The sequence below is a fragment of the Ornithorhynchus anatinus genome, chromosome 7 (genome assembly GCF_004115215.2).
Source record: "Ornithorhynchus anatinus isolate Pmale09 chromosome 7, mOrnAna1.pri.v4, whole genome shotgun sequence".
Classification (NCBI taxonomy): Eukaryota; Metazoa; Chordata; class Mammalia; order Monotremata; family Ornithorhynchidae; genus Ornithorhynchus; species Ornithorhynchus anatinus.
In genome coordinates this window covers 27,076,464-27,103,589 of record NC_041734.1, presented here as the reverse complement: position 1 = coordinate 27,103,589, position 27,126 = coordinate 27,076,464, and the positions used below count along the sequence as shown (strand labels likewise).

At 44.0% G+C, this 27,126-nt stretch overlaps 1 protein-coding gene across 5 annotated transcripts in view; it reads left to right on the top strand.

Annotated features, from left to right (window-relative positions):
• The window catches only part of ERBB4 (erb-b2 receptor tyrosine kinase 4), a 1,160,668-nt gene that overhangs the window by 1,083,736 nt on the left and 49,806 nt on the right, over positions 1 to 27,126 (top strand). For all 5 annotated transcript variants that reach the window (XM_029069455.2, XM_029069453.2, XM_029069454.2 and 2 more), the window contains one exon: positions 23,601 to 23,756. In XM_029069455.2, coding sequence (XP_028925288.1) covers positions 23,601 to 23,756 — 156 coding nt within the window. The remainder of the gene's footprint in view (positions 1 to 23,600; positions 23,757 to 27,126) is intronic.

Below are 27,126 nucleotides of genomic sequence, written 5' to 3'. Positions count from 1 at the left end.
TCCTCACCTCCGCCAAACTAATTCTCTTCCCCTCTTCAAAACCCTACTTAGAGCTCACCTCCTCCAAGAGGCCTTCCCAGACTGAGCTTCCCCTTTTCCCTCTGCTCCTTCTGCTCCCCCTCTACCCCCCTTTACCTCCCCTCAGCTAAGTCCCCTTTTCCCCTTCTTTCTCTCTGCTCCTCCCCCTCTCCCTTCCCCTCCCCTTAGCACTGTGCTCGACCGCTCAATTGTATATATTTTCATTACCCTATTTATTTTGTTAATGAGATGTACATCCCCTTGATTCTATTTATTACTATTGTTTTTGTCTGTCTGTCTACCCTGAATAGACTGTAAGCCCATCAGTGGGCAGGGACTGTTTCTATCTGTTGCCAATTTGTACATTCCAAGCGCTTAGTACAGTGCTCTGCACGTAGTAAGCGCTCAATAAATACTATTGAATGAATGAATTACCAGAGACTAAAATGTGTTTTCTTCTGGATATTTCTCTTCCATAAACTTTAGTTTGAAGGTTGAATATCACTGAATGTGGCAACACTTGATTCCTTCTCCTCTTCCTTCTCATTATCATCATCATCATAATCGTGGTATCTGTTAAGCATTTACCATGAGCCTAGTACTATTCTAAATTCTAGGGTAAATACAAGATAATCGGGTTGGACACAGTCCCTGCTCCACATAAATCTCACGGTTTCATATGCACAAGAGTCCACCATCACAAAAAGGATCCTGATTATGGTTTGAGTGTGCTGGAAAATCAATGTGATCTGAATTATTATAACTGCTGTGGAGCTACCTTACCAAAGAGTGACTTCAGATTCAGCTTTCACATTTCTCTAGGCTCTGGATCAGGATCAGGATTTGTACTCTCCCAAACATTTAGTACAGTGCTCTTCACACAGGAAGTGCTCAAAAAAATGCACTGAGCATGTTTGTGCTTCTGAGCAGGTCTATTTTCAAAATGTGACTGTCCAAAGAACAACCAATCATTCAATCAATCAATTGTATTTATTGAGCACTTACTGTGTACAGAGAATCTGTAGACAGGTTCCCTGCCCACAGCAAACTTACAGTTTAAAAGGGGAGACAAACATTAATATAAATAAGCAACCATCATAGACATCACGAACAGCACTTATTACATGCAAACTAGATGCTTTGGAACAGGCAATGAAAAAAAAGTACCTGGCCCATGCCTTCAAGGATTTTACAACTTTAATGGGTGAGATGAGTGAAAGATATAGGCTGGGGTAAAGTAGGAGAAGAGAACAGGTGCGTCTCAGGGAGAGCACTGGTGGAGAGAACCTTGAAGCCAGTGGTTAAGTGGAAAGTGTTGGAAAGACCTTGGTTACCCATGGAGATTTTGGAGGAGCAGAGTGATGGTCTCCCAATAGCATTTTAAGAAGATGAGACTTTTAGATATATGTATATATATAAAGGTTGTATATATGTATAGGTTATATATATAGGTTAGACGTAAGAATGAAGAAATTTAGAGGAGTACTAAAGGAGGTCATAATGTACTACCGAGTTGATCTAGGTTTGAGGCTGGATGGAGATCATTAGGATGCAGAACAATCAATCCATCAGTAGCATTTGAGTGCCTACTGTTTGTAAAATACTATTTTAAGGACCTGGAAGAATACTGTCCAATAGAGTTGGAAGGCATAAACCCCACCATCAAGGAGCTTACAGTCTAGTGATCCATGAAATACAATAAATAACTAGTATACAAAAAGTTTTTGGTCCTAAAGTCTGTACTGTACCACGTTATTGTTTCAGAGAAGTAGAGGACAACTAGCATCTCCTACCTTACATAACAATGTGTTTACAGGTCCATTATCCACAGAATTCTTCTATAAATTATTTTCCCATAATGAAAACGGTTGGAATTAATGGCAGACTGGGGAAGCTTGCTGTTTCTGTAATAATGAATTGAGCTACTTTGAATGAGCAAAAAATATTAATAGAGTGATTATTTCAGGCTGAGATAAGTCTTGTCTTCTAGATTTTCAGTACCAGGTGTGCATTAGATGCGTTAAAATTGAAAAGATGCACTGCAATGTAGAATCTTAAAAAGATAGCTTATATTTGCCCAATGTGGGTGTGGTTAAGGTGTGTTTGAAATGATCTCATAATATACCAATTTGCCGTATAACCCTAAATTGAAGGTATGGATCTTAGGTGCTTTTCTTTTTCATTTCACTTACTATCTTCTCTACATTTCTCCCATTTCCTCCTCCCATCTCTCAGACTAGATGTTCAGGGACTCCTTTTTATGTGCTTCAGCCCAACATGGTAATCAGTCTACTAGAAGATGTCATTTTAGTGTGAAAAAGGGATCCAGATGGGACCTTATAGTGGTGGGCCCTCCTGCCAAGGATTCACAGCTACAGGGATTACCATTTTTGATGCTGAGATCCCATGGGGTCTTATTTCACCCATCATGGTAGAGGCACAAGCGCTTAGAAGCAGTGTTGCCTAGTGGATAGAACGTGTGCCAGGCACTCAGAAAGACCTGGGTTCTTAATCCCGGCTCCACCTTTTAGCTACAGTGTGACCTTTGGTGAGTCTCTTGCCTCAGTTACCTCTTCTGTAAAATGGGGATTAAGACTGTGAGTCTTCTGTGGGATAGGGACTGTGTGCAGCCTGATGAACTTGTATCAACCCCAATGCTTAGTACAGTGCCTAGTGCATAGTAAGCACTTAGCAAATAATGGGTAACAGCTTTCTCAGAGCAGGGAGGTAGGGAGAAGGAGGCATAGACAGATTGCACAAGACCTCAGGTAATTTTTAGGCTGTGGGATGCAGTTCTGTACCCACAGTACTCTGTTACTTCAAGGAAATAGATTGGTGGGAAGAGTGACCCCTTCAAGCTGACAACCCAGTTCACTGGTTCCTAGAATGAGCTCTGAACCTCATGTGTTTGAATGGAAGAACTGACCTTATAGTTTATACTTTAGGCTGATGGAATAAGACACTTTTCATTTTTGAAGGAGATTGGACTCTGGATCCATTATTTCCATTACTGTCCATTAGGAATTTGACATTTGGAGGTTTTTTTCATATCTTAATGCTTCAGGAAACCACTCTATGTCTCCAAAGAAGAGCATTCTAAGCAGTTTCCAGCTGTTTCCAGAAATGTGGGAATCAGTTGTCTTGTTGTCTTGTGCTGAGAAATCACCTAAATCACCATAAAAATAGTCTTGGACACAGTGGTCAAGGTTAATCATCATCACCCTCCTTGTCATTATTGGCATTTATTGAGCACCTACTGTGTACAGAATACTATACTAAGTACTTGGAAGAGTACAGTGAAACAGAGTTTGTAGACACATTCTCTGTCCACAACTGGCTTACAGTCTGGAGGGGAAGATGGGCATTAGTGTAAATAAATAATTTGTAATATATTACTTACTGATAGGTACATAAGTGCCGTGTGGCTTTGTGCGTGGGGCAAAAATCAAATGCTCAAAGGTTACAGATCCAAATGTATAGATGACACAGAAGGGAGAGGGAGCTGGGGAAGAGATGATGTAATTGGGGAAGGCCTCTTGGAGAAGATGTGACCTTAATAAGGTTTTGAGGGTGGAGAGAGTGGTAGACTGGCATATATCAACATCTTCATTAACAGTGGTATTTAGTGAGTACTTACTGTGTGCAGAGCAGAGTACTAAACACTTGGGAGGGTACAACAGAACACAGTTGGTAGACAAATTCTTGGAGGACAGGTTTATAATCTAGGGGGGCAGAGAGATATTAATATAAATAAACAATTTATAACATATAATTTATAGATATGTTCATAAGTGCTGTGGGTTTAAGGGTAGGGTGAATATAAAATGCCCAAAGGTCACAGATTCAAGTGCATAGACGACATAGAAGTGAAAGAGCTGGAGAAAAGAGGGCTTAATCTGGGAGGGCCTCTTGGAGGAGATGTGACCTTAATAGTGCTTTAAAGGTGGGGAGAGTGATGGTCTGGTGTATAAGGAGGGGAAGGGAGTTTCAGGAGAAGGGAAAGATGTGGGAAAAGGATCAGCGGCAAGATAGATTAGTTCTGGGGCACAGTGGGGCCAGCAAAATGAGCAGGCTGGGGACACTTAATGGTCATTGACCATGTATTCTAAGTATCTCATTTTGGGGTTTGCCTTTTGTAAATATCAAGGCTGACCAGTGCTCTGAGTAATGCCGTTGGGAAGTGGGGAAGATATAGCAGAAATATCCTGACCACCATCCTATCAGGATCTAACATCCAGGGAGGTGACTTTATCTCCTCCATCCCTCTTGACTCATCCACTTATTTAGATCATGGAGATTTGGTCAAATTAAATGAAAAACATAATGTTTTCAGTATTCTCTGCTTTCATCTGAAACCTTTTCATTCAAAAATCTCATATATGTTATTTTTCCAGGGGTTGTCTATGAAGTTTCTTGTCCAAAGTACCCAGTGATCCCCATTTCACAAATAGCTCTTTGACAGACTGTAAGCCTGCAGTGGGCAGGGATTGTCTATCTGTTGCCCAATTGTATATTCCAAGCACTTAGTACAGTGCTCTGCACATAGTAAGCACTCAATAAATATTATTGAATATTTTAGATCAGTGCAGATTGCTGCACTTTGAGCTCTATACGAGGATATTTCATGGAAAGGTGATAGAATGCAATTGAAAAGGAAAAGAGAAGGCACATTTCTCCCCCTGAATTTATAGAACCTTAGTACTCAGTTTTCTGTATATCCATATAATGTGGGGAATGTTGTTCTTTTTTTTTCAAATTATGAACGTTGACAGCACCTTCATGTCCTGCTATATGGTTTGAATAGATTTACACAATGCCTGTGCCTAAAGAAAGGCTGAGCTTGTATCTGTTAATCTGGAAGCTGCTGTATTAATAGGATGCACACTTCATTGATTTTTAATTAATTTCTAAATAGACATAGAGGATAACAACCACAGCCCATAGACATCTCTGAACTTACTGCAATTCACATCTCTATTGATCGCCTGCCTAAGGAGCAGAAGTAATCCATTTTAAATACACTTCTTAGAGAGAGCGTGTACACTCCATGATACACTCCCCCAATTATAATTGTATTGGCAAGAGGTCAGGAGGAGGGAAGAAGATGCAGAATGTTTAGCGTTCTGCTGATCCTGGGAAATTAGGTTTTTAGCCTGTTGTATCTGAGGGAGGCCAAAGCCACACATGTGTTCTGTTTAACTGAAGAACATTTTCAAATCCCTCACTCTTTCTCTGTTTCTCTCACACACACATGCATGAACATTTCCCCTTCATATCTGGAGATAACCCTACTCACTGTGAGCTCCTATCCATGGATGTGAATTTATCTAAAAAGATAGTCTGTACCAAGCTAACCTTATCATCTGTCCTCAGTTTTAAAGCCCTTCTATGCAGACACCTAACAGAAACAATGTTCCCTAATTAATCTTTACCTTCTTGGTCATATCAGCTTTACTTTCTACTTTTTAATTGCCTATTTTCATTTTTGTCATGTGTATTTATGCTTTTACTCTTTTGCCCATTGCACGTTTGCAATTTGAGTCTTAATAATAATTGTCATCATTGTAATTATTAATCATTACAATGATTATTGTTATAGTTATTATTATGGTATTTGTTAGGTGTTTACTATATACAATTCACTGTTCTAAACTCTGGGGTAGATACAAGGAAATCAAGTTGGACAAAGTCCCTGTCCCACATGGGGCTCACAGTTTCAATCCCCATTTTATATATGATGTAACTGAGACACAGAGAAGTTGAGTGACTTGCCCAAGGTCACACAGCAGATAAGTGGCAGAGCCGGGATTAGAACCCATGTCCTCTGACTCCCAAGCCCATGCTCTTGCCACTAGGCCATGCTGCTTCTCTTATCTTCTTATAAGCCCCCAGTAAAATAAAACTTCCTTGAGAGCATGAACCCTTTCTTTCATTTATACTGAATGCTCCCAAATGCCTAGTAGTTATAGCAGTAACAGTACTTACTGAGTGCTTACTGTGTGCAGAGAGCTATGCTAAGCACCAGGGAAGAATGCACAGGTTGGAATTAGACAAGGATGCTATCCCTTGGGGAGTTTACAATCTAAAAATAAAAAGTTGGAGAGGGTGTAGAGAAAGACACCTAAGGAGCAATTAGAAGCAATGAGGCCCAGTGGAAAGAGCAGGGTTTGAGAGTCAGAGGACCTGGGTTCTAATCCCACCTCAGCCACTTGGTTGCTGTGTGACTTTGGGCAAATCACTTAACTTCTCTGTGCCTCAGTTCCCTCAACTGCAAAACTGGGATTCTATATCTGTTCTTTCTCCTTCTAAGCCTGTGAGCCTCATGTGGGATCTGATTAACTTGTATTTACCTTAGCACTTAGTACAGTGCTTGACACATAGTAAACACTTAACAAATATCACAATCACTATTATTATTATGAAGCAAAACATGAAGGCAATAGTAATAAAGTGCTCTGAATACAGTAAGTGTTCAAAAATATTGAAGATACTGATAATAATGATGATGATAACCTTTTAGTTGATGTATGTTCCAGAAGGATGAATTCTTGTTGTACTGTTATGCTTACTGCTTGTGGTTGTTTCATAATCTGCTTTTCAAATTCAGCATTGTAGCTAAAGTTTCCATTCAAGGAGAGCACAATTCTTCTCATTGCTACAAAGCAGGCTAATTGCTTTCCTACATAGTTGAGGACTGTCTTTAAAATGTGTATATACTGCATCTCACTATGTCTTTAAAGCTAGATTTGTTCCTCCTGCCTGTATATGCAGTTTTCTTTCTGCTCACATGTCCCCCCAGAGTAGTTGTGTTGCAGTGATATCTTGACCGGCATTTGATGTTGAGCATGACTCATAGGTTTGCTGGTGAAATAATTTGAGAAATTGAATGTGTCTTCTGTGGTAGGTCTATGACTACCAGTCAGTAGAAGGTTATACATTATTAACTTTGTGGACTTAGTTTGACATGGAATGTAACGTCCTCTTATAACACATCATTGTGTACCAATCCCTTGAATGATATGCTGGTCTTGATTTAGATTTCTATTTGTCAATTCACACAGTGTTGGATAGTGAGCTGCTAGATAGCAGAATTAATGAATCATGAAAGTCTTTGGGTGGAAGTTCAAGCTGATACCTAACATTAGTTTCCTATAGTTTTATTGCCAACTTATAGTACTGGGCTGATTCTGTAAGATGATAAATACATAAATGAGTTGTATATGCCCCTCAAGGGCACAGTCATCAACCTAGGGCAGTTCCTATCTACTTGTCTCAAAGACTTCCATTATTTCTACCCAAAATAGTAATTTACAGAGTCTCAGCAGAGGGTTTTCTGAATGCCAACCAGAATGCCACAGTACCAAAATCTCATCTCTCACAACCGATTCTTGCTCTCATCCTCCCTCTGGCCTGTAACTCCCTTTCCTTTATATAAGACAGACTACCACTCTCCCCACCATCAAAGCCTTAATAAATTCACATTGCCTCAAAGAGGTCTTCCCTAATTAAGTCCTCATTTCCTCTACTCCCTCTCCCTTTTGTGACATTCGTGCACTTGAAAGTGAGCACTTTAAGCCCTTGACAACCACTCCATCCTCAGCCCCAAAGTACATACACGTACATACCCATAATTGATTTTAATGTTTGTCGCCCCATCTAGACTTTAAGCTCCTTATAGACAGGGAGAGTCATTATCAACTCTGTACTAAGTGCGAATATCTCTATGATTCTATTTATCTAGATGATGTCAGCGCCAGACTGCATGTTTTGTTTTGTTCTGTTTTGCTTTGCTGTCTCCCCCGTTTAGACTATGAGCCCATTATTAGGCAGGGATTGTCTCTGTTGCTGAATTGTACATTCCAAGCGCTTAATACAGTGTTCTGCAAATAGCAAGCACTCAATAAATATTATTGAATGAATGAATGAAAGTGGTCTCCCAAGCCTAGTACATTGTTCTGCACTCAGTAAGCACTTGCTAAATATTATTTACTGATCGATGGATTATCAAAATAATCTACTAGACAAATGAAAAAAAAATCTCTTGGCAGTCACAAGCATGGAAAAGCTGGCATGAGCTTTGTGCTCCGACAATTTTGGATCTGTTGACAGTCCCAACGCCATGCTAGTTCATGGTTGGCCACTCTGGACTTTCTTTCTTGGATATGGTCAGTCTGGAAAAATTGAGTTGCAGGGTTAGATCATACTGTTTCCTGTGATAACGAGGAAGTAAAGAGTAGGATTGCAATCCCTAAAGATAGAAATCCAGTCCTGAGATGTGATATGGCTTCCAACAAACAGAACAATAGGCTTTTTTGGTGTAGGTTTGTCCTCGAGAAGGTTAGCTATTAATCAGAAAATCTTATATGATTTGGGCTAAACAAAAGGCAGGAATAATAGCACTAGTCAGTCATTTGGTTTTGAAAATGAAACATTTTTCCATAGTCAGATGATCCAGGCTGAGTATGAAGGGATGCATTTTAAATATTAAACCTAATATTTCCCTTAAGTATTCCTACCAAAATGGGCTCCCCTTGCCTTGAGACATAGATTTCAATCTTCAGAAATTATCTTATAAAAGAAAACTTCAAATCATCTATTGGTGGAACTTCCTCCAGCTCCCCCTTCACATAAATCAGTCTATCAATCAATTTTATTTATTGAGTGCATACTGCGTTCAGAGCACTGTATTAAGTACTTGGGAGAGTACAATAGAACAGAGTTGGTAGACACGCTCCCAGCCCACAGTGAGCTCAGTCTAGAGGAACCTTCCATGGTTTTGAAAACCTGAGGCACAGAGAAGTTAAGTGACTTGCCCAAGGTCACACAGAAGAAAAGTTGCAGAGCTGGGATTAAAATCCAAGTCCTTCTCACTCCCAGACCTGTGCTCTATCCACTAGGAACACTGTTTCTCTGTGCCTCAGTTCTCCCAGCTGCAAAAAGGGACTCGATAGCTCTTCTCCCTCCTACTTACACTTAGTAGAATGCAGAAACTGGATCACCAACTTGGGGCTCCTTCCCTTTCCCTTTTGGTGACAGTGGTAGGCTGCAGAAAGGATTTACTGCAGAGGTAGAGTCCCGCCACATGCTGGCATACCCATAGCACAAGCCCTAGAATACAGTCAGGCTGAAACTGAGCACACACTTAAAGTGCAACAACTGGGTTACAGAAGTCCAAGCATTTACAAGAGGATGAACCACCAGAGTGTCAAGGTAGGTAGTCCAGGTTAGCTGGGACAATACCAATTTTAGGACATTTGGATAGATTCCTTCTTTTTTAGTTTCCCAGTTTAGCCTACCAAAGTCCTGGGTTACCCTCACAAAATGAGTTACTGGAACCATAGAGCAAATCCTATTTATCCAGTGACTGTCATCAAAGTTATTTCTATTACAGAGCTTTTGCAGTTCCCTGCTCACTTGGAATATGGCTGGAGCTGATTGCTTACTTCAACGAGAAAGTCTCTCTTCCTACCTTGAGAATTACTTAGCTACAGTCCTACAGTAGGCTTTTCATGGAGCTTCGGGCATTTTTTTTTCCAAGAGGTAGTGGGAGGGGGCATTGGGGAAAAGGAGATAGAAAAGAGGCAAGATTATCATTTGAAGTTCAGGTTCCTGAAGCTTCCTGCTATTAAAGAGGCTTCAGTTTATTAGAATGAAAACAGGAAAGCATACTCCTGCCAACTTCAGAGATTAATGTCCGTGAGCTGGGGCTGCAGCTTGAAATTTTCTAGTTCCCTATAACTGTTTGATGATATGGTGGCATGGCCTGGGAGGTGGTGAGCGTGAGTTATTATCAGAGTAAGTCAGGTCTCTCTAGACATCTTTTAGCTCCCCAGGGCTGGACAGATCAACTTCTCCTTTGGTGTTCAGAGAAGTAAATGCATTTCATGTTAGGGAATAGAAAATAAGCACAGTGAGAAAGTGGCCCCTCCACCTGCTTCCTGTAAACACTGATTTGGAAAAAAAAAGTAATTCATCAAGGACACCTCTTTTATATTGTTCAGTTTGGATAAATCAATTCTAATAGAGGAATAAAATTTAGGATTCTATTTAAATAAACGCTCCACTGGAGCATGTTCTCAAGGGACTTCTCAGGTAAGGAATCACAAGTGAACTGAATTTCTTGGAAACACTAAGAAGGGAGATGGATAATCATGGCAATAAAAACCATAGTTCTGTGGGTGCTAAAAGGTATAAAGTGTTGAGCAGTATGGCCTAGTGTAAAGGGCATGGGCCTAGGAGGGAGGATTTAGGTTCTAATCCTGACTCTACCACTTGTCTTTTGCGAGACCTCGGGCAAGTCACTCAACTTCTCTGTGCCTCAGTTACCTTATCAAGCCTTTTGTCTAACCTTAAGAAGCAACATGGCCTAGTGCATAGATCATGGGCCTGAGAGTCAGAAGGACATAGATTCTAGTCCCAGCTCTGCCACTTTTTTTGCTATGAGATCTTGGGCAAGTCACTAAACTTCTCTGTGACTCAGTGATCTCATCTGTGAAATGGGGATTAAGACAGTGAGCCCCATAAAAGATGTGAATTGTGTCTGACATGATTACCCTGTCTACCCAGGGCTTAGAACAGTGCCTAGCACATAGCAAGCATTTAATAAATACCTTAAAAAGTCACTTAACTTCTCTGTGCCTCAGTTTCCTCATCTGTAAAAAACAGATTAAGTATATGTTCTCCTTCCTACTTAGTCTGTGAAGTCCATGTGGATAGGAACTTTTTCCAATCTGATTATCTTATACCTATCCCAGTGCTAAATACATAGTAAGTTCTCAACAAATATTCAAATTATGATTTTTTATTGTAAAGACATATGTATTAAATTGGTCTTGTATCGAGAATTAGCCCATACCCCTTATGCCACACCCCAAACCCTGCTCCCTAGGAACTCCCCTCTGGTTTCTGGTGATAAAGAATGGAAAGCTATGAGGGGTGAGGGGGTGAAATCAATAGATCAATTATAGTTATTGAGCAGTTACTGTGTACAGAGCATTGTAGTGAGAGTTTGGGAGAGTAGAATTTAACAGAATTGATAAACATGTTCTCAGCCCACAAGGAGGTTACAGTACAGAGGAGAAATGTGATAGAGGGAGAATATGGGAGAGCGAGGTTCAAATCCCAGCTTTTCCACTGCCAGCTGCATGATCTTGGGCAAGTCATATAGCCCATCTATGACACTGTTTTCCTCCTCTGTAAAATAGTCACACACCTTTCAGGGTCACACTTGGGAAGTTTCCAGTACTCTACCAGTCTCAACTACAGGAGGGAGAGTCAGACAGAGGCATACCCATTCCATTCCTACCTTGGCCAATGGCTAGTGAGTGGAAGGCAATCTGCTACAAGTCAAAACTCACCTGTGCTGGGCAGCAGCGGCATGGGAGAGAGTTGAGGGCGGAGACTCAGATAAACTGCACAGAAGGAGGCAATGGTAAATTGCTTCCATATTTTACCAAGAAAACTCTATGGATTCACTCCCAGAATGATTGCAGATGGAGGTGGTGCATTCTGGGAGAGAAGTGTCTATGGCATCCCTATAGGTCGGTCACAACTCGACAGCATAAGACAACAATGACAAAATAGTCATGAGGTACCTAATCTTCTTACCATATAGACTGTGAGTCCTGTGAAGGCTAGGGATATATTTCATCCAGTTGTTTTGTATCTGCCCCAGCCCTAAGTGCACAGTAGTGGTGGTGGGGTTAGAAGTAGTGATAGTGTAGAAATAATCGTAATATATATTGAGTGTCAACTTAGTGGACTGTACTGTACTTAATTGGGAATTACGAAAGAACTAATGTGTTTCCTGCCCCACTGTAATAGGGGAGACAAATATGAAAATATTTACAGCTAGAATGGTCAGAATAAACAGTCAAAATAAGTATATGGGCATAAATACTGAGAATGGGCATAAATAAGTTCATAAGTGCTAGATTTACCTGCTGGAATTGTGAGGCTTAGTGTGCTGGGAAATTAATGGAGGAAGACCGATTTAAAGAAGGTGAGATTTAGGGAGGGCTTGGAATAGATCAATCAATCAAATGATGGGGTATTTATCGAGCACTTACTGTGTACAGAGCACCATATGAAGCTCTTGGGACAATGCAATTTAACAGATTTGATAGACATGTTCCCTTCCCACAATGAGCTGAGAGTTTAAATGTAGGAGAGCTATGGTCTGTCATATTTGGGGAAAGACAGATTTCCCACCCAGATAAGTACTTAATAAATAAGATGATCTTCATACGCAGACACCAGTAGTCAAAGGGCTGTACCATACAGACTCCAACAATCTGATGTTATAAAACACAGACTCCGACAGTCAGATAGCATTGAAAAACCACCTATCCAACAATCTGAGGCTGTAAAACAGAATTCAACATATATACTCCAAGAGACTGATGGTACCACACATTCCCCAACAGTCTGATGCTATATCACACAGACACCAACAGTCTGATGCTTTATCACACAGATTCAAACAGTCTGAGGCTGTATCACATAGATTCTGATCTATCAATTCATCAATGGTATTTATTGAGCACTTACTCTAAGCAGAGCCCTGTATTAAACTCTTGGGAAAGTACAATACAACTGAGTTCGTAGACATATTCCCTGCCCACGAAGAGCTGACAGTCTAGAGTCTAAGATTACCACTCAGACTCCAACACTCAGAATCTAAACCACCAAGATGCCAATAATCAGGAGCCGTAGTGCACAGATGCCAAAACCTGATGCTGTACTACAATGTTGGAGTATGTTGGGCCACTAGGTTTTGCTTTCCCCTGCTTGGGACCCATTTCAGCTAATTATATAGTAGTTGCTTGAGCCCCCTGCTCTAAGCCGATCACCTCATAGATTCTGCCCAGTGAACTAGTGATCATTACCAATTCCTTTTCATCCATCAGTAAAGAATGTGAAACAATAAAACAGTGAAACCTAGTGGAAAGAACCTGAGTCTGGGAGACAAAGGAACTTGGTTCCAATAATGGCTTTTCCACTTGCCCCTTGTGTGACTTTGGGCAATTCAATTAAACTTCTTTGTGCTTTGGTTTTCTCAACTGAAAATGGGGATAAATTTGATTTTCTCACTCCTCTTAGACTATGAGCCCATGTGGAACAGGCGCTAGTCTGACCTGATTATCTTGTATCTACATCAACACTTAGTGTTATGCTGGCCACATAGTAAGTATGTATCAAATACTATTATTAATGATACTATTTCTAAGAATAATAATTAATTCCATAGCTGGTCTGACAATTACTCTCTGCTGCTTCAAAGATTTATTGAAGACACATCTTCTCCAAGAGGTCTTCCCTGACTAAACCTTTTTTTCCTTATCCTTATCTCCCTTCTGCTTAGCCCTGACTTGCCCACTTTATTCAACCCCCATCCCAGCCCCACAGCAATTATGTAATTTATTTATGTTAATATCTATCTTCCCCCCAGACTTTAAGCTCATTGTGCACATGGAATATGTCTGTTATAATGCTATATTGCACTCTCCCAAGCTCTTAGTAAAGTGAGGTGCACACAGTAAGCACTCAATAAATATGATTCACTGACTGATTGACTGGTCAAGGCTGGATACAAAATTCTTCTCTCCCATGACTTTAGCCTATCAGTCAGCATATGCTTGTCTCAGTCACATGGAATCCTGAATTCATTTTACTGAAACTTCATGATGGTTCACCCTGCTTCTTGTCTCAGCAATTTCTCACAACCTTTTGGCTCCATTCTCTGATTTAGAAAGTGATTTTATGTTAGCCATTCTCGCAATTTTAATGATTTAATTTTAATGACAGTTCTCCATTAGGAAAAGCTAGTCTTAAAGACAGTTCTGAGGTGTAAATTGGGAGCAAATCAGAAGACATCAACCACACAATCCAAGCATGAATCAAAGCAACAGATATGGCTTACTGGCTCAATGTGTATCCTAAAAAAGCATTTCACAGCTCATACCTGTATGTCACAGTAGGCCTTTAGTAGATAATTTACATTATCGTTCACCTCTCCTAGACACATTCAACTGTTAGTTTAAATATTATCTGACAAAAAGTTGCAGCAATCACCATATGGTGTCCCTGAACCCTGATTTATTTTTTTTAAGGAACTGTAATGCCTGGAGTCGATCACTTCTTCTTCATGCGATTGTAGTATGGAAAGGGGTTAAAAATCTCCAGAGTCTCTAGAATACTTTTTTTTGTTATTGGCATTTGTTAAGCACTTACTATGTGCAAAGTACTGTTCTAAGTGCTGGGGGGATACAAGGTGATCAGGATGTCCCATTGGGGCTCATAGGCTTCATCCCCATTTTACAGATGAGGTAAGTGAGGCCCAGAGAAGTTAAGTGACTTACCTGAAGTCACAAAACTGACAAGCAGTGGAGCTGAAATTAGAACCCATGACCTCTGACTCCCAAGCCCGTGCTCTTTCCACTGAACCATGCTGTCCTTCTCAAGGTTGTTCCCTAACAATGGAAGTACTGTAGTCCATAGTACTTATTGAATAATAATATCTGTATGCTGAGAACTGTACTAAGCTTTTGGGAGAGTAAAATAAATAAGTAGACATGATCTCTGGCCTCAGAAGTTTATAATCTAGTTGGGGAGGTGGAATTTAAAATAAATTAGAGATGGGGTAGGGGGAACCACATGTATTGATATGCACATATGTGCTGTGGTGGGGTGGAGGTGCCCCTAAAGTGCTTAAGTGCATGGACTCAAATGTACAGGTGAAGCAGAAGAGAGGGAGAATAATAATAATAATTGTGACATTTGTTAAGCGCTTACTATGTGCCAAGCACTGTTCTAAGCACTGGGGTAGATACAGGGTAATCCACTTGTCCCACATGGGGTGCACACTTTTAATCCCCATTTTACAGATGAGGTAACTGAGGCACAGAGAAGTTAAATGACTTGCTGGAGGTCACACAGACAAGTGGCGAAGCCGGGATTAGAACCCACGTCCTCTGACTCCCAGGACTGTGCTCTTTCCACTAAGCTACGCTGCTTTGGGAGATAAGAGATTAGTCAGGGAAGGCTTCCTGGAGGAGTTATGATTCTTTAGTAGGGCTCTGAAGATGGGGAGAATGGTGGTCTGAAGTCTTCCTTAAAATTTAAAATCTTCCTTCCAATTTCCAAAATTTCTCCCCCTGGGAATTCATTCATTCATTCATTCATTCATCCATACTTATTGAGGGTTAACGGTGTTCAGACCATTGTACTAAGCACTTGGGAGCATACAGTACAACAATAAACAGTTAGATTCCCTGCCCACAACAAGAGCTCAAAGTCTAGAGTGGGGGAGATAGACATCAATACAAATAAACAAATTATAGATACGTACATAAGTGCTGCAGGACTGGAGAGGGGGAAAGAACAAAAGGGTCAAGTCAGGGCGATGCAGGAGAGAGTTTGAAAAGAAGAAAGGAGGGCTTAGTCTGGGGAAGACCTCTTGGAAGAGATGTGCCTTGAATAAGACAATTACTCTTTCAGACGTGAGGAGGGTGGACATTCCAGGCCAGGGTCAGGACATGGGAGAGGGGTCAGTGGTGAGATAGGTGAGAATGAGGCAGAATGAGAAGGTTAGCATTAGAGAAGCAAAGTGTGTGGGCTGGGTTGTAGTAGGAGAGTAGTGAGGTGAGGTAGAAGCGGGCAAGGTGGTGGAGTGCTTTAAGGCCAATGGTGAGGAGCTTTTGTTTGATGCAGAGGTGGATGGGCAACCCCTGAAATTTTTTGAGGAATGGGGTGACATGTCCTGGACAGCAAAGTGGACTAGAGTGGGGAGAGACAGGCTGGGAGGTCAGCAAGGAGGCGGATGCAGTAATCCAGGTGGGATAAAATGATTGATTGTATTAATGTGGGAGCAGTTTGGATGGAGAGGAAAGGGCAGATTTTAGCAAAGTTGTGAAGGTGGGACAGACAGAAATTAGTGATGGATTGAATATGTGGAGTGAATGATAGAGAGGAGTCAAAGATAAAACCAAGGTTACAGGCTTGTGGGATGGGAAGGATGGTGGTGCCATCTACAGAAATGGGAAAGTCATGGGGAAGACAGGGTTTGGATGTGAAGATAAGGAGATCTGTTTTGGACATGTTAAGCTTGAGGTGATGAGATGATAACCAAGTATAGATGTCTTGAGGGCAAGAAGATATGTGAGACTGCAGAAAGGGAGAGAGATAAGTGTGGGAGATGTAGGTTTGGGTTTCATCTACATAGAGATGGTAGTTGAAGCCACGGGAGCAAATGAGTTCTCCAAGAGTGTGGATGTAGATGGAGAAATAAAGGGGACCCAGAAGTGAACCTTGAGGGAGCCCCACAGGTAAGAGGTGGGAGATAGAGGAGGAGCCCACAAAGGAGATTGAGAATGAATGGCCAGAGAGATAAGAGAATAGCCAGGAAAGTACAGAGTCAGTGAAGCCAAGATTGGATAACTTTCCAGGAGAAGGGGATGGCCCATAATGTCAAAGGTAACGGAGTGCTCAAGGAGGATTGGGGTGGAGTAGAGGCCATTGGTTTTGGCAGGAAGGAGATCATTGGCAACTAAATAGGAGTTAAATGTCAGGAACAACTGGCAAGGGCAATGGGCATTGGTGTCAATAAGGGTGGAGAAATACTTTTGCCCAGCAGAGTTAAAGCATGCAAGGATAAACTAGAATTGGACAAAATCGGCCTCATATTTACATTTCATGAGCAGCACACTGTGGCTTGAGCACAAGAGGGAAGGAGGTGGACTGTGGAGGTGATCCAGCACTTTGGGTTTGTGGTTCAAGGTCAACCAAGGCATGGAGAGAGAATAAGTTGAGTTCAGTAGAGACAGTGGTGATGAGAGGGTCTATTTGTTTACCAAAGGAGGGTAGTTTGAGTATGGAGGTTAAGGGGGGCATGATGAGTTGAGAAAATTGGATGGGTTCAATAGATCGGAGGTCTCTGAGGAGAATAGTACATATTTAGGGGGAGGAGGTGTGTGGGAAAGGAGGCAAGTGAGGACGCTGTGGTCAGATAGAGGGATTTCAGAGTTGGTGAGGCTAGAGACTGTGCAGTGATTAGAGACTTATGATGAATACCTTTGCTCCTTTGACTGTTGGAAATTCTATGCCTTCAAGTCTTCATCATTTTGAAATATTTCTCTTTCTTCACTAATAGAGTGAGAAATACATAAACCCCAACTTGGTGCTAATTACCAAAATTTCAGAGTTATTTTAGACCACATCAAATCATATTGCGCAGAAGGTACTCACTGAATGGGCAGTGACACATAGAGTATCCCTGGTCCTTGGAGTTTACTAAGTTTTGCTATCAGATTTTGATCATGTTGTCCTCTAAAGCAATCTTCTATTTTCTGCAAGACTGGGCCTATAGTTCACAATTATTTGACCTTTAAGATTTATATGTCTGCTTTCTGCAGTTATAGTTTTGATGTCAGACTATTAATCCTTCAAAGACTCCCGTTTTAATGTTAACTGTCAGCAGCATTGATTTCAGTTGACATGAAAGTGTGCTTCAGCCAGCAATACGTTTCTTAATAATTCTGTTTACTGTTGCCTGCTTGGTGTCCCTGCCCTGCCAAAAAACTATGAATGCAGAAAAACAGATTGCTATTATTTCCTCCTCCCAAACTGGAAAAGAAGCTTCATACTCTCTAGGTCTCTGCTCTCACACTGTTCATTCCACTGAAATCCTTTTGTTAACAGCAGAGCTTAATAACTGCGAATTTTCCTGCTGCTGAAATGCAGCCCGGGATCTCTGCTCCCCTGGGGCTGAATCGACCACCACATGGACTCGGGAGCTCTCCTCCCAGGCGGTGGTTCCTTGGGCTGCCTGCCCCCCGTTGCCAGCCTAGCTCTTTAGCAGCCTTTTGACCACCGACCGCCGACTTTAGCGGCTTTTTGGCCGCCGACCACCGACTCATCCACGCCGAGACCACCCCCCCTCTCCCGGGAAGCTGAGCCTTGTCATCGCCCGGACCCTTGGAGCCATTACCTCGTGGGCTCGGGATCTCTGCTCCCCTGAGGCGCAGCCTCGGCCCACCCGGCCCCGATTCCCGACAAGCCCCCCTTGGCCTACCGCTCGCTGACTCATCTGCGCTTCCTCCGCCTCCACCGGGGAGCTGAGCCTCGGACCGTCCGGACCCACGCCCGCCTCAGCCTTTCACAACCTGGACCTCCGCACCCCCGCTCGGGAACTCCGACACTACGGATCTTCGCCCCCACAGACCCCCAGCCACCAGCTTCCAGTCCACCCGCCCCCCGCCGCTCGGGCCCGGGAACATTGCGCTCCCCTTCTCGATCCTGGGGACATTGTGCTCCCCTTCTCGGCCCCAAGGACATTGTGTCCTCGGGGGACATTGTGTCCCCCTGCTCGGGCCCGGGGACATTGTGCTCCCCAACCGCTCCCCCACTCCGCCCGAGGCGGCCATTTTAGGAAGCCCCCACTCTGCCTGAGGCGGCCATTTTGGGAAGGCTTCACTCCCTCTTCCCTCTTGAGGTGATTCATCTCTCCCGCCCCCGCCCCGGGCGACGACGTCCTTGTTCTCACCATGTTACCTTACCTTAGCCGCCGCCTACGGCCGCCACCCACCCCGGACAACCTCAGGGCCCCCCCGCCGCCACAGGGTTATTTGATCATGAGCTCTGGGACTCTCTCGGCCGCTGGCCGCTTGACTTGGAGTCTGATTGGGTAGGGTCGGCTCGTCCCCCGACCCTGGTCATCGCCTGCTTATTAACACTATTGTAGTGTGCCTTACTGTAGCATGTTGCTATATTTGCGATCTCGCTTTTTATTGTTTATTGTCGTCAGACTTTGAATTTGATCAGGTCGCCCCTTAATCAAGTCTACCCCCGACCCTGATCATCACCCCTTTTATTAACACGACTATATTGTATCATACTGTATCACGTTGCTATATTAGCACCACTGTATTGTATCATATTGTATCATGTTGCTATATTACCGATTTCGTTTATTACTGTTTATTGTTGTCAGTGCTGCCACCCACCTCTCTGGCCTCGCCATGTCCCCCCTCCCTCCCCTTCCTATCCTCCCCTTCCCCTTCCCCTCTCTCGCTCAGCTCTTTCCCGCTCTCTCCTCTGTCTCCTCCCCCCCCTCCTCTCTCCCGCCCTAGAACCCCACTTTACCAGCGCTACCCCTCTTCCCCCTCCCCCTACTCTTCCCCCCACCAAACCCCCTCTTCACCCCCTCCCCCCTTCTCTCTTCCCCACCCATGCCCCATCCCAGTCCTCTTGTCCCACCGCCACCCCTCATCCCCCTCTCCTCGTCCAGGGCTCCGCCACCTCCTTCCCATCCAAACCCTCCCCTCCCCCCGCCCTTCCCCCCCTCCTCCCCTTGCACCCACAGCTACTTTCAAGTGTGGCCTCTGGAACCCCCGCTCTATTACAGGCAAGCTACCTTTCATCCATGACCTTTTCCTCTCCCGCTCTCTCCTCCTCCTCGCCCTTTCGGAAACGTGGCTCTCTCCCGAAGACACGGTCTCCGCCGCCGCTCTCTCCGGCGGAGGCCTCTCCTTCTCCCACTCCCCCAGACTCACCGGTAAGGGAGGAGGCGTCGGCTTCCTCCTCTCGCCCCGATGCCGCTTCCGCACTATCCCTCCTCCCCCCTCCCTCTCCTTCCCCTCCTTCGAAGCCCATATCATTCGCCTCTACCACCCACTCCAGTTACTTGTCGCCGTCATCTACCGCCCTCCCGGTCCCACCTCCGACTTCTTCAACCACCTTGACCCCTTTCTCACCTTCCTTCTCTCCTTCTCTCTGCCCACTCTGATCCTTGGAGACTTCAACATCCATACGGATGTACCCGACGACTCCTCTGCCGCCCGCCTGCTATCCCTCCTCGACTCTGCCGACCTCCTCCTCCACCATACCGCGCCCACTCACCGACTCGGTCACACCCTCGATCTTGTCATCTCCTACCGCTGCACTATCTCCTCACTCACCAACTCTGAAATCCCTCTCTCGGACCATAACCTTCTCACCTGCCTCATCTCTCACACTCCCTCCCCCTGCAAATCTTCGCTACTGCCCCACAGAGACCTCCGCTCTCTCGATCCCATCCGTCTTTCCAATAGCATCTCGCCTCACCTTGCCGCCCTGTCCTCTCTTCCCACTCTCAACGATCAGGTCTCCGCTCTCAACTCCACCCTCTCTACTCATCTCGACTCTCTCGCCCCCCTTTCCCTCCGCCGCTCTCGCTCCCCTAACCCACAGCCCCGGATCACCTCCTCCGTCCGCCTCCTACGCTCCTATGCTCGAGCTGCTGAGCGCTGCTGGCGAAAGTCCAAGCACCAAGCCGACCTCACACACTTCAAATTTATCCTTTCCTGCCTTAACTCTGCCCTCTCCTCCGCCAGGCAAAGCTTCTTCTCCTCCCTCATCGACACCCATGCCCGTCACCCCCGCCGATTGTTCCGGACCTTTAACTCTCTCCTTAGGCCCCCTGTTCCTCCCCCTCCCCCATCTCTCACCCCTAATGATCTGGCCACCTATTTCCTCACGAAAATCAACACGATCAGGTCTGAGCTCCCAAAAGTCACCCCTCCGCCTCTCCCCTCCCCCCCACCAACCCCCTCCCCTACTTTCCCATCCTTCCCTGCAGTATCCTCAGAGGAGATCTCCTCCCTCCTCGCAAGTGCCACCCCCTCCACCTGCGCCTCGGACCCCATTCCCTCTCACCTTCTTAAAACCATCGCCCCTGCCCTCCTCCCTTCCTTAACTTCTATTTTTAACCACTCAATCTCCAAGGGCTCCTTCCCCTCTGCCTTCAAACACGCCCACGTCTCCCCCATCCTAAAAAAAACCCGCTCTTGACCCCACTTCCCCCTCCAGTTATCGTCCTATCTCCCTACTACCCTTCCTTTCCAAAATCTTAGAACGAGTCGTCTACAATCGATGCCTAGAATTCCTTAACTCCCATTCTCTCCTAGACCCCCTCCAATCTGGCTTCCGTCCCCTCCACTCTACCGAGACTGCTCTCTCTAAGGTCACCCATGACCTCCTTCTTGCCAAATCCAATGGCTCCTACTCCATTCTGATCCTCCTTGACCTCTCTGCTGCCTTTGACACTGTCGACCATCCCCTCCTCCTCCATACCTTATCTCACCTTGGCTTCACGGACTCTGTCCTCTCCTGGTTCTCCTCTTACCTCTCTGGCCGATCATTCTCGGTCTCCTACGCTGGAGCCTCCTCCCCCTCCCATCCTTTAACTGTTGGAGTTCCTCAAGGGTCAGTTCTTGGCCCTCTTCTGTTCTCCATTTACACTCACTCCCTCGGTGAACTCATCCGCTCTCACGGCTTTGACTACCATCTCTACGCAGATGACACACAGATCTACATCTCCGCCCCTGTCCTCTCCCCCTCCCTTCAGGCTCGCATCTCCTCCTGCCTCCGGGACGTCTCCACCTGGATGTCGGCCCGCCACCTAAAACTCAACATGAGCAAGACTGAGCTCCTCATCTTCCCTCCCAAACCCGGTCCGCTCCCAGACTTCTCCATCACCGTGGATGGCACGACCATCCTTCCCGTCCCGCAGGCCCGCAATCTCGGTGTCATCCTTGACTCGTCCCTCTCGTTCACCCCACACATCCTATCCGTTACCAAGACCTGCCGGTTTCACCTCTACAATATCGCCAAGATCCGCCCTTTCCTCTCCACCCAAACGGCTACCTTACTATTACGGGCTCTCGTTATATCCCGGCTAGACTACTGTGTCAGCCTTCTCTCTGACCTCCCTTCCTCCTCTCTCGCCCCGCTCCGGTCTATTCTTCACTCCGCTGCCCGGCTCATCTTCCTGCAGAAACGATCTGGGCATGTCACTCCCCTTCTTAAACAACTCCAGTGGTTGCCTATCGACCTCCGCTCCAAACAAAAACTCCTCACTCTAGGCTTCAAGGCTCTCCATCACCTTGCCCCTTCCTACCTCTCCTCCCTTCTCTCTTTCTACCGCCCACCCCGCACGCTCCGCTCCTCTGCCGCCCACCTCCTCGCCGTCCCTCGGTCTCGCCTATCCCGCCGTCGACCCCTGGGTCACGTCCTCCCGCGGTCCTGGAACGCCCTCCCTCCTCACCTCCGCCAAACTGATTCTCTTTCCCTCTTCAAAACCTTACTTAAAAATCACCTCCTCCAAGAGGCCTTCCCAGACTGAGCTCCTCTTCCCCCTCTACTCCCTCTGCCACCCCCCCTTTACCTCTCCGCAGCTAAAGCCTCATTTTCCCCTTTTCCCTCTGCTCCTCCACCTCTCTCTTCCCATCCCCACAGCACTGTACCCGTCCGCTCAACTGTATATATTTTCGTTACCCTATTTATTTTGTTAATGAATTGTACATCGCCTTGATTCTATTTAGTTGCCATTGTTTTTATGAGATGTTCTTCCCCTTGACGCTGTTTAGTGCCATTGTTCTTGTCTGTCCGTCTCCCCCGATTAGACTGTAAGCCCGTCAAACGGCAGGGACTGTCTCTATCTGTTGCCGACTTGTTCATCCCAAGCGCTTAGTACAGTGCTCTGCACATAGTAAGCGCTCAATAAATACTATTGAATGAATGAATGAATGAATATTTCTTTGACATTTCTCTTGAGTGCTCTATCTTCTCAGCCTTGAATAGACATGTATTTTTAATAGCGAACAGTGTTTCTTTGAACTCTTTAGTCATTGTATAATTTATACTCAGTCATGTTCACCAATGAGATTGTGTCATATGACCTTATATTTTACATAGAACACTCAAGGTAAAGGACTGCTTGAGGGTATTTATAGATTTGACCATTTCTTCAGAAGGTTTGGCTGGTGCCATAGAGTTCTGACACCCAAATCTTGCAATTTCCTTAGGACATTGAAGTTATCTGCACAATTAATTATCTTGATTCCATGAAGTGGCATTTCACCATCCTCCCTGTGAGTGAGATATTCATTTTCACTGGGAAATGAAACCATTTGGGCAATGGTAGAAAACCAGTTTGCTTACTGTCAAGCCCAAGGTGGTTCATTACTGAAACTCCTTTAACAGGACAGATGTGCTTGTAAATATGTAAACTACTGATTTCATATGCTGAGCATCTGCATCATAACATACTTTCAAAGGGGGAAATAAGAACCATTGCTCTCCCCCACCCTCCGCAACTTCTCAGGAACATCTGCACTCTCCAGCCTTCTGTTAGCTTAGTGTGGCGTAGTGGGAGGAGCAAGGACCTGGGTGTCAGAGGACCTGGGTTCTAATCCAGCTCTGTCAGTTGCTCTGCCTATTGTTTACTGTGTGACCCTGGGCAAGTCACTAAACTTATCTATACCTCAATTTCCTCAACTATAAAAAGGGGATTCAATACCTGTTCTCCTTTCTACTTCAGATTGTGAGTCCCGTGTGGAACAGGAACTGTCTGACCTAACTGACTTCTACCTAACCCATCACTCAGAATAGTGTTTGACACATAGTAAGCACTTAACAAGTACCAAAAAGCAAACAAAACAAACATGAAACTTGTGACAAGGGAATGGCATAGATACCAGTTGCCTGAAAGAATTACCTAGACATTAAAGGATGACTGTGGACCTTTTGTATCCTGTGTTCCTTAGGGTATGATGTATCTGGAAGAAAGACGTCTGGTTCATCGAGACCTGGCAGCACGGAATGTCCTGGTAAAATCTCCAAACCATGTGAAGATCACTGACTTTGGCTTGGCCAGGCTCTTAGAAGGGGATGAAAAAGAGTATAATGCTGATGGGGGAAAGGTGAGTGTCCCTGTTTTAAAGCACCAGTGTTGTATCCTCAATCAATTGATCAATCAATCATATTTATTGAGTGCTTACTATGTGCGGAGAACTGTGCCAAGCACTTGGGAAAGTATAATACAACAGAGGGCCAGAGTAAAAGATCCCAATATAATTTGTTGTCATTTACTGCAGAGTAGTTATAGTAGAGTGGGGATAGTAATAGTAATGATAGTATTTATCAAAGGCCTACCGGGTGCAAAGTTTTGTACTAAGTGTTGGAAAAGTCAGACATGAAGTAGCACGGCCTAGTGGATAGAGCACATTCCTAAGAGTCAGGAGAACCTGTTTGCTAATCCAGGCTCAGCCTCTTGTCTGCTGTGTGACACTGGGCAAGTCACTTCACTTCTCTGGGCCTCAGTTACCTCATCTGTAAAATGGGGATTAATGCTGTGAGCAACATGAATGAAAGAATGAATGACCTAGACTGTGTCCAAACTAATTAGCTTGTATATACTCCTGTGCTTCGTTCTGTGCCTGGCACAAGGTAAGCACACAATAATAATAATAATAATGATGGTATTTGTTAAGCACTTACTATGTGCTGAGCACTGTTCTAAATGCTGCGGTAGATACAAGGTAATCAGGTTGTCCCAAGTGAGACTTACAGTCTTAATCCTCATTTTACAGATGAGGTAACTGAGGCACAGAGAAGTGAAGCAACTAGCCCAAAGTCACACAGCTAAGCGGCAGAGCTGAGATTAGAACCCACGATCTCTAACTCCAAAGCCCGGGCTCTTTCCACTGAGCCATGCTGCTTCTCTGCTTAACAAATACCTTTAAAAAAAATTGGATGAGATTCTTTTTGCTAGCCTTAATAACCCAGATGCAATGACTTACAAAACAGTTCTCCCATTCACTAATTGTCCTGGGACAAATCCATTAGTCATACAAAGTTTACCAGCTTTCCCAACTTTGAAAGGAGATTGAAAAATATCCTTGACTGAACTTTTGTTAAATAGAAATATGCTGACAGTTTAATTTTCTGTGAAGAAAACTGTAAATTAATTTATTTTACACTAGCTGTGAATGTCATCTGAAGATGTTGCTTTGCCAACGGTGTTCTTCCAAGTGTTACAGTGTGTATATTAGTAGTCTTAAACTATTTATTATCTTCTTCAAACACCTTCTCCTCACCTTCATCAGAACCAGTATCGAGCATTTATTTTCCTCAGCATTTGACCATGAACACATTCAGTTCTACTGTAGCATAGATTTCCACTACAAGTTTAAAAGAGAGCGTTGCTAGGGAATTAGATAATCTACTTCCAAAAAAGCATATCTCTTTAGATAAAAGAAATGGCTACCCAGATTTATGTAATATTACAAGTTTCTATCATTGCACTTGGACTGTAACTTAGTTTTTTTCTTAAGTCCCATGCCATAGGAAAATTGAGTGTATTTAAAATACCTGACACACTGAATTATAAAACCACAAAATAAAACCACAAAATACGCTTCAAAAGAATGACATGAAAATATGAAAGAAAAGAAAAAAGTGGACCATGTTCTTAAGATGCCTCCTTTAGTTGAAGAAGAAACCTACTCTTATGAAAAGAAGCCAGGATCATATATTTGAACTAAAAGGTGTAAGTGAAAGAGATTTCGAGCTCAGGTACACACATGAGGAAAATAAATTCACAAGACTGACACATCTAAAAATAAGGGAAATAGAGAAATGGACTTTTCTGAACCTTGAAAGGATGGGGAGAGAAGCCAACTAGCAAAGAGACATGGCTCATTGGAAAGAGCCCGGGCTTTGGAGTCAGAGGTCATGGGTTCGAATCCCGGCTCTGCCACTTGTCAGCTCTATGACTCTGGGCAAGTCACTTAACTTCTCTGTGCCTCAGTTACCTCATCTGTAAAATGGGGGTGAAGATTGTGAGCCCCGCGTGGGACAACCTGATTCCCCTGTGTCTACCCCAGCGCTTAGAACAGTGCTCTGCACATAGTAAGTGCTTAACAAATACCAACATTATTAAAGAGGAGGGGAAGTAAAGGGAATGAAGAATCAATCAATCAGAAATATATTGAACAATTTTTGAGTACAGAATATTGTACTAAGCCCCTGGGAAAGTGTAGCGGAAGAGAAAAAATGCATTTTCCTTGCCCTCAAGGAGCTTTCAGTCTAATGGAGGAGATAGATAAACTATATTTACAAATAGTGAGAACAGGAGGAAGAACAAGGATAAATTAAGACATAGTACAAATAATTCAGGAAGAAATAGCAAAATTCATAATTGCATATATGTAAATGCTAACGGTGAGTGTTGGCTTGATACAGATATGGGGTATTGAGAATTAACTTGGGAAAGCTTCCTGGAAGAGGTGGGAATTTAGGAAAGCTTTGGGAATTTAGGAAAGCTTACAAGAAAGGTCAGGTCTGTGGTCTAGTGGATTTGGTGGGGTGGAATACCTAGACAGGAAACAGTGTGAGCAAGGAGTCAGAAGAGGGGAAGTGAGAGTAAGGTACACGCTGGAGAAGCAGCGTGGCTCAGTGGAAAGAGCACGGGCTTTGGAGTCAGGGCTCATGAGTTCGAATCCCAGCTCTGCCACTTGTCGGCTGTGTGACTGTGGGCAAGTCACTTAACTTCTCTGTGCCTCAGTTCCCTCATCTGTAAAATGGGGATTAAGATTGTGAGCCCCACGTGGGACAACCTGATTCCCCTATGTCTACCCCAGCGCTTAGAACAGTGCTCGGCACATAGTAAGCGCTTAACAAATACCAACATTATTACAATTGGAAAGGGAACTCAGCGAGAATAAAGAGGAAGAAGAGGATATTGCAGACAAGAGGAAGGGCTTATGAAATAGTTGGGGATGAAAGAATTCCAGTGGGAGATGGCGATTCCTGATCAGATTTCCACTCATCAAACCTAGAAAATGAGTTGGTGGGGAGAGGAAGATGGCAGACTTAGTGTAGAAAGAGTGATAGATCCTGGCCAGGTCGTTAATTATAATAACTGATAATAATAATAATGAGCCAGGATTAAAATCCAAGTCCTTCTGACTCCCAGGTCTGTGATCTAATAATAATAAAGATAATGACAATGGTACTTAAGCATTTACTATGTATTAAGCACTGTTCTAAGTGCTGGGATAATAGTAATAGTAAGTATGGTATTTGTTAAGTGCTTACTCTGTGCCAAGCACTGTTCTAAGCGCTGAGGTAGATACAAGGTAATCAGAATGTCCCATGGGTGGCTCACAGTCTTAATCCTCATTTTATAGATGAGGTAACTGAGTCACAGGGAAGTGAAGTGATTTGCCCAAGGTCACACATCAGACAAGTGGCAGAACCTGGGATTAGAACCCATGACCTTCTGACTCC